This window comes from Phascolarctos cinereus, unplaced genomic scaffold, assembly GCF_003287225.1.
Source record: "Phascolarctos cinereus isolate Bilbo 61053 unplaced genomic scaffold, phaCin_HiC Scaffold_3;HRSCAF=262, whole genome shotgun sequence".
Classification (NCBI taxonomy): domain Eukaryota; kingdom Metazoa; phylum Chordata; class Mammalia; order Diprotodontia; family Phascolarctidae; genus Phascolarctos; species Phascolarctos cinereus.
Window position 1 is genome coordinate 24,563,385 of NW_027555736.1, and position 9,440 is coordinate 24,572,824.

The 9,440-nt window shown below is 56.7% G+C and overlaps 1 protein-coding gene across 4 annotated transcripts; it reads right to left on the minus strand.

Moving 5' to 3' along the window:
• Window positions 1–595: 595 nt before the first annotated feature.
• EGR2 (early growth response 2) lies at window positions 596–7,758 on the minus strand. 4 transcript variants are annotated; one of them, XM_078150731.1, is made up of 4 exons: window positions 7,580–7,758; window positions 7,293–7,303; window positions 4,524–4,641; window positions 596–3,098 (listed from the first exon to the last, which is right to left on the minus strand). In XM_078150731.1, the coding sequence occupies exons 1-4, from the start codon at window positions 7,668–7,670 to the stop codon at window positions 1,846–1,848; spliced, it is 1,473 nt and encodes a 490-aa protein (XP_078006857.1). In that variant the 5' UTR covers window positions 7,671–7,758; the 3' UTR covers window positions 596–1,845. The 4 variants fall into 4 exon arrangements, with proteins under 4 accessions (XP_078006857.1, XP_020853909.1, XP_020853910.1 ...); XM_020998250.2 differs by lacking the exon at window positions 7,293–7,303 and having other exon boundaries at window positions 7,568–7,652; XM_020998251.2 differs by lacking the exons at window positions 7,293–7,303; window positions 7,580–7,758 and adding an exon at window positions 6,150–6,228.
• Between the last annotated feature and the right edge of the window lie 1,682 nt (window positions 7,759–9,440).

The window sequence follows — 9,440 nt, forward strand, 5'->3', positions numbered from 1 at the left end:
AGGAGATAAGCATTTTTCAAAAAAAGTTTTCTGTGGTTGTGAAAGCCTAATCCTGGAAACTGAAAGTTGTTTCCAGCCTGCCCTCGCCACAACACTTTCCACAAAGGCGCATCTCTGAGCTCCAGCCTCTAGAGGATCATGGTTTTCAAAGTGTCTCCAATGGAGTGGGCACTTGTTTGTAAGTATTTATTTTCCGGGGCCCACTCAGGCAGGGAACTGTTTTAAAGGACGGAACAATGAGTCAAAACGCCGCCTCCCCGTTTTGACACTAATACATAGGGGAAATACCCAGAGCCCTAACACTTGATTATGAATGGAGATTACTTGGGGGTTAGAGGGCACTTACATCCTGGAAAGGAAAACTTTGGGGTCTTAGGCTGGGCTCAGCAATTTCACCATTTTGGGGAAAAAGCTAGTTCATAAACCCCATAAGAGAAATCTGCTTTGGGCCTTCACCAAAAAAGTCTGTCTAAAGCATGAATAACCCCAAGACACCAGAGGTTAAAGAAAATATTTACTAAAGTAACCCTCCCCCACCAACTTCTACCACCTCCACTTCTCTGTCATCTTTCATAAAAGATTTGTGCAGCAAAGCTATTGTTGAAAAGTATTTATTTACACTAGGATCACAAACCATCCATTATCCAAATTCCAGTTACTGGCTGTGCATTATGGTGATAAACAATTTATAACTCCACAGCTATAGAGATCTTATAACCAATGGAGTCAGCTCTTGTAATGTTATTTACATCTGTCTTTGACATTTTACTCCAAAATTAACACTTTAAAGTCACAAAACAGTGTACAAAAATATAGTTTCTAAAAAAAATCCAAATATTAATAGGCAGAAATGTACAGGCATACTAAAACCAGGGAGTGATTTTTCAGTAATTAATAAGGCAACCCATTTACATGCAGACACTGCAACATGGTCTACATCACACAAGGCACCGAGGACACGTCCACACAATCGCATGCATCCTAGTTTTAGAGAATATATGTACATCCCCCTTTAAATAAGTTATCTTCTGATTCTGGTTTCAATAGATCATAAACACTTCCCTTTTTCTTTCCCAAAAGTTGAGATCTTGGAGAACAGTGCACATAAAAAAAAATAACACTAATATCTGAGTGAATATACACTGAAAAAATAGCCATTTACAATTTCAAGCTACTGAAAAAGCATCATTGCCAAGTTTATCTCATCAGATTGCACTTGTGTTCTCTAGGTTAGCTTACACTACAATATTGCTTACAGGGCTGGAATGAGCTGTGACCACTGTTCAAGGCTCCCAGAATTCGATTTCGAGTCTGTGCTTGGCTCACTGTACAGCCCCCCCCCCCCAAAGCAGCCACCATGCTAAGATAAAGTGCACATCAATTTGGGGCCTTGGGCTGAGCCCACTTCTGTAAGGCATCAGCATCTCCCAACCTATTTTCATGGGGTCCCAGATCAACTCCAATGCCCAGAGTCAAGATGCTGTCATGGATACATCAAAGCAAAAGGGGGTGGAAGGAGGGGGGCAGGGAGTAAAAACTCCAGTCCAACAACCCTTTGGAAAGGAGGGTAGAAAAGCCCAGCTTCTGCAGGGCAGGGATCCTTATTCCAACCCCTTGAGATCCTTCCCTGTAACCCCTGGTCAGTCATCTCATCTAAGAGACCCAAATGAGCCCAGTTTCAGGAAGGACTTGTTTCTCAGCTGAAAGGAGAGCAATTATGGGGTCCCCACCCCCCCAGACCCTTCCAGCTTTGAAGGGAGGGGTGAGGACCAGTCGTAGTGTTTATGCAGCTTGGGTTGGACAAGGGCCTCGTGGACCCTTGAGGAGCTGGTCAGGTCAAGGGTCTCAAGGTGTCCGGGTCCGAGAAGCGCAAGAGGTCAGGGGACCCCCACCCAGAATGCTGCTACCACTGCTGCTGCCCAAGGCCCCCCCAGACTGGGTCCCCCCTGGGCAGGAGGAGGTGGAAGAGGCCCCTGGCCCTGAGGATGAAGGGGCACTGCCCTTCCTCTCCTTCTGCCGGAGATGGATCTTGGTGTGACGTTTCCTTTCATCGCTGCGGGCAAACTTTCTGCCACAGTAGTCACAAGCAAAGGGCTTCTCTCCGGTGTGGGTGCGGATGTGGGTGGTGAGGTGGTCACTTCGGCTAAAGTTCCGCATGCAGATCCTGCACTGGAAGGGCTTGTGGCCAGTGTGGATTCGGATGTGTCTGGTCAGTTCATCGCTCCTGGAGAAGCGCCGGTCACAGCCCTCAGCTGGGCACGGGTATGGTCGTTCGTGAACCGGAGTCTTGCTGGGCCGGTTCGGGTACTTTCGTGGGCGAAGTATAGGACGAAGTGGCAAGTGGTGTGGGTTGTAGGCAGCAGCAGCTGCAGCGCTCCCAGAGAGTCGAGGACCCCCCTCGCTGCCACTACTGCCCCCAGGCCCAGTGGCCCCAGCACTGGGGCCTCCCAGAGTAAAGTTACGGATGGTGGAGAGTGGGGTAAGTGGTGGTGGGACCCGCAGAGAATCCAGAGGGCAGGAGAAAGGCTTTCGGTCTGGGCCCCCTGCACCATGAAGGTCCCGCTGGCACTGAGGCGGGAAGAAGCCTGGGTAGTCTGGGATCATGGGGAAGAGGCCTGGGTCTGTGGCAGGCTTGGGAGATGGATAGGAAGGGGGTGGTGGATAGGCAAGGGCAGATGAGGCGGTGGAGGTGGTAGCTGAAGGCAGGAAAGCCGAGGGGTCCTGATAGAGGTCTCCTGTGCAGCCTGAGTAAGGAGGAGGAGGTGGAGGTGAGTAGAGGTGGTCCAGGTCAGACTGGGTCTGGGACATGGTGCACACCCCCAGGGGTCCCCCAGCCAGGGGGTTGGGAGAGGCAGAGGAGGCACTGGACGAGGCAGTGGTAGAGGCTGGGGCTGTCACTCCCTGCAGAATGCCCGCACTCACGATGTTGATGATGCCCTCTGGATAGCAGCTGGCACCAGGGTACTGGGGATCAATGGAGAACTTGCCCATGTAAGTGAAGGTCTGATTCCGAGGGGCAGAGACAGGAGCAAAGCTGCTGGCATAGGGCAGATCCAGCGACCTCTTCTCTCCAGTCATGTCAATGTTGATCATGCCATCTGTAACCAGAAAAGGAGAGTGAAGATGGGGATGGTGATCTGGGGGAGTAGAGAGAAAACTGGGCTCACCCTCATACACCCAAGTCTCTGTGAAAGGACCACAGGGAAGGGAAGCTGAACATGCTGAAGGATTCCCGTCAGAGGGCTATAGACAGGCAGACGGACAGAGGCTTTGTTCCCCACTTCCCCCCTAAACCCCAACCACAATCATAAACATCCCTGGTCTGCCAAAAACTTTCTCCCCCTTTTCCTTCACCTGTGGGACACACAACTGGGTCTACCAGAGAGCCGTGCCCAACAGCCAGTCACAGGGGAAGCTGCCAGGGAGTGGGACACACAGGGGCTGGGGCAAAGGGGAGAAGAGCCCTAGGTATTTCCCAGCTCCAGGGACTCCCGCTCCCTCCCAGCATGTCTCCTTCGCCTCATCCCTCCTCCTATTGAGGATCAGCTGATGAGTAAGGGAGGGAGCTGGGGCAAGGCAGGAAGAGAAATTCTACAGGTTTCTCCCTCTCTCCCACCTCCTCCCCCAGTCAAGCCAGCATCCTCGACCTTGCCCTATAGGCACTTGCAGAGGTGAAAAGAAATTCTGGGTGCTGGAGAAGCCACTTCATTTCCTTTCATTGCCTGGGAAACCAGCCCAACGCTGTCCTCCAGAGGCAGCCTCCTTAAACCTCCCCCCCCTTCCCTCCGCCTCCTCTTCTTACACCTCCACGTCTGTCTCCCCAAAGCCGCATCTCACTAATTCACCGGGACTCTGCCGGCCACAGCGAAGCCGGGGAGAGGATCTCTGGAAGCAAAGGATCCTTCTGGCAGTTTGGCGTCATTCCTCCGCACCCTCCTTCTTTCCCCAAGGCTGAAGGGCTTTTATTCTCTTCCTCTCTTGGGCTCTCTTCCCTCCTTTCCCCCCAACCCCTAAATTTCCCATCACTTTGCCTCCGCTCCAAGGGGAGGGGATGGCTGGAGTGGTGGATAAGTGGACTGAGTAGGGAGATGGTGTGGGAAGATGAAAAAGCCTCCAGTACCCTGTCTAGGACTTGCATCCCCACTCCCTGAGCTCCGGTCCGCTGAAGGGAGGCATACTACAACGATTGTAAAACGGCTCAGCACCGTGCCTGGCACATAGCAAGCCCTATATAAATGTTAGCTATTAACCAGTCCCAGGGCACATCTCTCCTCCTAAATCAAAGCACTCCCATCCACCAAAGAAGCTGGGCACAGGGCTGCCCAGATAGCAGATACACCCACCCAGGCTCCTCCAGATAAACCCCTACCTATTTTAAATATGCCCCAGACCAACTCTGTCCTCCGAACGACCACTTCATCCACCCACCCCCACACAGACTCACAACCCCTCCGTCTACTACACACCAAAACCACGCTGCTCACGGGGAGCAGAGCTGGAAAGGACTGAGGCACCTTCCTTACCTCCTGTCACCCCGTTCATCTGGTCAAAGGGTCCTCCTAGATCGGCATTAGGGAAGATGGACACCGAAGTGGCGGCAGCGGCTGCGAGGTCCTCCACCGGGTAGATGTTGTCAGACAGCTGGTGCACAAAGCCACTGAGAGTTACTGGAATTTTGTCTACGGTCTTGGCGGTCATCATTTGCTCCAACTCACAACCTGGAGACCCAACTCCCTTGCTAGCTGGATTGCCAAAGAAGCCGTTTTGGTGACGGGGTAGCCCCGGGGTTCCTCCGTCGGTCTTTCCCCCCCTACTCTTACAACAACACCCCTTCCAAAAACAAGAATCAAAAGCCCCAATAAAAACCAGCCAGCAAGTTTCTGTTTGTCTCTTTGCTCCAACTGAAAAACAGCTATTGGCCCCTCGCTGCCCTGCCTGCCTGCCTGCCTGTGTCCCCGCTGCTGAGAGCCCAGGAGTTGCCGGTGTAATGTTGTTGTAACAGTCAATGGGTCCCCTTGCCGAGCTATTAATCAACTGCAGCTCGCTCAGTTAGACGGAAAGTGTGGCTCTAAGTATTTATGGGCAGGCCTTGAATGCCCGTGACGTCGCTGCCCATATATGGACTGAGGAACAGGGACGGGCAAGTCGGCTTTGCAGTCACATGGCTTATTTGCATACGAGCTTGGGTCGGTCTCTCGGGCGTCCCCGGCTCTGCGGGGCCGGTGCGGGGCCCGGGAGGGCTCAGAGGGCTCGGAGGGCGGCCGGGGGCAGCCCAGGTGGTCGGCCGGCACCGCGCCCCCCCTCGCTTAGCCTGAGGGCGGGGAGGGTGGGACGGGCTGCCTGCGCTCCCCGGCCTCCCCGCAGCCAGCCGGGAGGAATTCCGGTTCCCGGGGCCTTTCCAAAAAAGGAGAGGATCCGGCGGCAGCCGCCCCGCCCCCGGCCCTTGTTTGGGAGCCATTCCGGAAAATTAAACTTCGGAAAGAAACCGAGCGCCGCCGAGACGCGGGTGCCGGGCCAACCCCTACTCACTTTCGGGGCCGCGCGAAACCGCAAAGTGCCGGCCCCAGGGCGGCGCACCTGGCCTCACCTGCCCCCGTGGGCTCCCCGGGGCATGGCGGGGCCAGGATGAGTCCGCCGCGGCCTCGGGGCAAAGGCTGCGCTCGTTAAGCCGGGCCGAAAATGGAACCAGGCGTTCCGGGTGGGTTTTGGCTATCGGGAGCACTACGGGGGGCTGGGGACCTGGCCCCGCTGGACGCCAGGGTCTCTGGCGAGCTGCGGCTACGGCCCCACCTTGGAGAGAGAGCCCCGGGCGGCTGCGGCTAGCGGGCTCCCGGCCCAGGACATCTGGGCGGTCGGCTGCGTGGGGGTGGATGTCCAGATGGCTGCTTGGACAGCAACCCGGCCCCATCGCGCGAGCGCGCGCGGGAGCACACTCACTCCCTCACACTCGCACACTTCCGCTACACACTCTACACACAATCGCACGCCTCCAGTCTCTCCCGACCCACTCCCACACCTCACGCCCACGGCCTCCCTGGAGTCAGACAAGTCGAGTCCCTGCGCTCTCCGGGAGCTCGCCACCTCCTCAGAACCGCGGCTTCCCTAACCGCCGTCCCCACCACAAACCACCCTGCTCCCCCCCTACTCACCCCGATCCACTGCCGGACACGCACGGTCCCACGTCCCAAGGCACGGGGACAGGCGACCAAACACCCGCGTTCAAACCCTGCGCAGACTATACCTCACACCCCCACTCACAGGCACCCACACACGCACACTCCCTTACACGCGCGCTCACACACATGCACGCACTCGCTTTCGGAGGGGAAAAAAAATCCTTTCTCCGGAGCTCCAGCGACCGCAGGTTTGGCCTCCCCGGATGCGAGTCGGTGATAATATAACACACCCGTCTCGTAACTCCGGTTTCACCCCTTCAATTACAGCCGGCGAGTTTCCTTTGAGACTTTAGAAAACTGACCCCGATGGAAACCTTTCTGTTTCGTTCCAAAAACAATTTTAGAAACGTACCCTCCCCTCCCCAACTTGTTGCCTTTTTCTGGCTTTATGAGTGCTATCCACCCACACCTACAACACCGTTCTAGCTAGAGTCCAGTCTCGGCACCTTTGCTAGACCTTCCTTCTTCTCCCCGAGCGTCACGGACCTGAAGGACTCAGACCTACACCACGTCTCGCTTCACCGAGTCCTGTTTTGGCCAACCCGCGGTCCGCCCCGCGCGCAAACGGGATGTCCCAGGACACCAAGTCCAGGGCTAGGGGAAGGCGGTCACCCCCGCCTTCATCCCGAGCCCCGTGTTAGTTAGCAAGGCTGGGTAAGGGCCACCTCGTTGGGCCCTACAGACAAGACCCCTCCGCGCTCCGTCCTCTGGCTCCTTTTCCCATCCAGAGCCCAAGGACAGACAGCCCCAACTGCACCCAGCCCTCTCTCCTAGGGCTCTCCTGGCTGGAGCCAGGGAGCGAGTGTGAGGTCCCTGGCCGCTCCCGCCTGAATTAAATTCCCGAGTTGAAGCCGTGCGGCGCCCCCACCCCCAACCCCCGCCACCACTCCCCGGTCCCCAGGCATTTCGGCTGTCCGCAGCCCCCCGAGGGCTGAGACCCAGGAGGCCAGGGCGCCACGCCGTGGAGGGAGCGCGGCGCTGCAGGCGGCTCCGGGGCTCACCTGCACGCTCCGAGCCCCAAACAGCCCGAAGTCGGGAGAGCTGGTCCCGCTGCCCAGCACAGGTACGAGGCGGGCTGGGGAGGCTGGGAGTTCCGTAGGACCTGGGGGCACTCGCTGCTCTCCCAGCTGCCCTCCAGCTCCCGGCGGAGGAGCAGTCTCCATCCTCCCTCTCCCTTCGGAGCAGGAGATGCCCGCCTAAGGCAAGTTTCGAGCTCAGACAGTAGCGCTCTCTTTCTCTTGATTTGGAAAAAGAACTAAAGGAAGGGAGCGGTCTAAAGGTGGGCGTGGGCCCTGGCCTCCACACACCCTCGACCTCCGCAGCCCCCGGCCCTGGTCTGGAGGCGCGTTTGGAGCCCCTGCAAAGTCCCCTAAAGAAAAATGAGCACTTACCACTCGTCCCGCCCCGGCTCTGACTGCGCTGGAACCGGCTGGGCCAAGGTCCCCTGGCTGACCACGGGCTCGACGGTGCCCGGGACTGGACCCCGAGCCTCATGGCCAGCCTGGAGCCCCGCGAAGGAGCCCCAGGCAGGTTATGCAAATGCAGGAGGGTGCACACAATGAGGGGGGCTCGGGTTACCGCCCAAGGCCCAGGACCCCGACGCCCCCGCAGGGGAGGAGAAGGAGGCAGCCGGGACAGTGAGCGAGGGTCGCCGCGCCTGCTCGGCCTTCGCTTCTCTGCGCACACGTGGGCGGCTGCTCGCCGCGGCGGCAGCGGCCTCGCCTGCAAGCCCGGGCGGCAGCCGCTCCTGGAGGGGGCTACGCGGGAGGGGGCGGTGCGATGCCGCCTCACCGGGCTCGGGGAGCCTAAGCCTGAGCGCCCAGGGGAGGGCGCGCAGGGCGCTCGCAGGGCTCGGGAAAGTAGCCGCGCTCGCGCCGGGCAGGCCACGAGGGAAAACGTCGTTCCCGGAGGGACGGAGGCCCTTCGAGAGGAGTCCTCCTAGGATGCTGGATTCTGCTGTCCCACCTTAGAAGCAGGGGAGAGGGAGGCGCGGGCTTAGGCCACTAGGACCATCCAGACCGGGGGCTGCCACACCGACCCAGAGAAGGGTTCCAGGGGGATGGGGGAGACAGGTAGAGATCGGACAGATGCGCTCGGGCTGTTTGGGAGAGGGAAATGAAGGTGACTCCGCGGGCGAAATCCTGACCTTTCCAATGTCTGAGCAGGTTCCCGGAAAACTGTTTACCTCAAGCCTGGACAGGCTTTTCGGGCCGTTTGCCACAGCGCTGGGACTGGGTCCGACTCCTACCCTCCATAGGGCAGCTTAAGGCAGAAGAGGTGGAGGCTAGTGCTCTCGAGTGTGCCCTTTGGGTGTGGAATGGTTCCCCCAGGCAGCACATGGTCCAGGTGGTCTAGGCCTAGCCTCCCCAAAGCCCACTGTTGGAAAGACCTTGGCTGAGGTTTGAAAAAGTAAAAAACAGGTCAGAGTGCGTTTTGATTAACCAAATGAAAATAGCTTCATTAAAGACGACAGCAGGCATTTCTTAAATTCCTTTCCCGCAAGGAAGGCGCTGGGGGTGCAGAGACCAAGGTGCTAAGCAATCCCTACCCCCGGGAGTTTGGCACAACCAGTGGGTCAGAAAAAGGCCCCACTCCAGTTTCATCACCTGGTTTGGTTGATGGAAAGCAGTAGCTTTGCCTTGTCTCCTGAGGGGCCTATGCATGTGAAGAATGAATGAATGAAAAAAAAACTTATCAAATGCTAACTGTGCTGGGATTACAGATACAAGGAAGCTAGACAAGTCTATGTCCTCCAAGAGATAGAGGTGGGAAAGTATGGGGGAGGGGGGTCATTCTAACGGGGAGGACAATACATGAAGGAGAGCTAGAAGGGAGGGCAGGTTGGGGGAACGGGCTGCTTAAATTGAAATGAAAGTTCACTTATCCAAAGCTGGAGGTCCCAAGGACAAAGTCCAGGTTGTAGTGGGAGAGAAATAAGGACAGCCCTTTAGACTCTAGAATATCGGTGATGCGTTTGAAAAATGACTAAGAAATAGGTATTTGATGGAGTCAGCAGGATTGTGCTAACTGAGATAGGAAAAGGGAAGACCATACACAGGATCACAGATCTAGAACTGGAAGGGGTCTCACAGGCTGTCTAGTCCCCCTCATTTTATATGTAAGGAAACAGACCCAGAGAGGTTGTCCAAGGTCTATGTAGTTTGAGATGGAATTTGAACCCAGATTTTCTGACTCCTCAGCCAGGATTCTCTTTACTATACCATTCTTCCTCCTATGAAGGGAGGTGGGGGTGGGGGAAGAAGT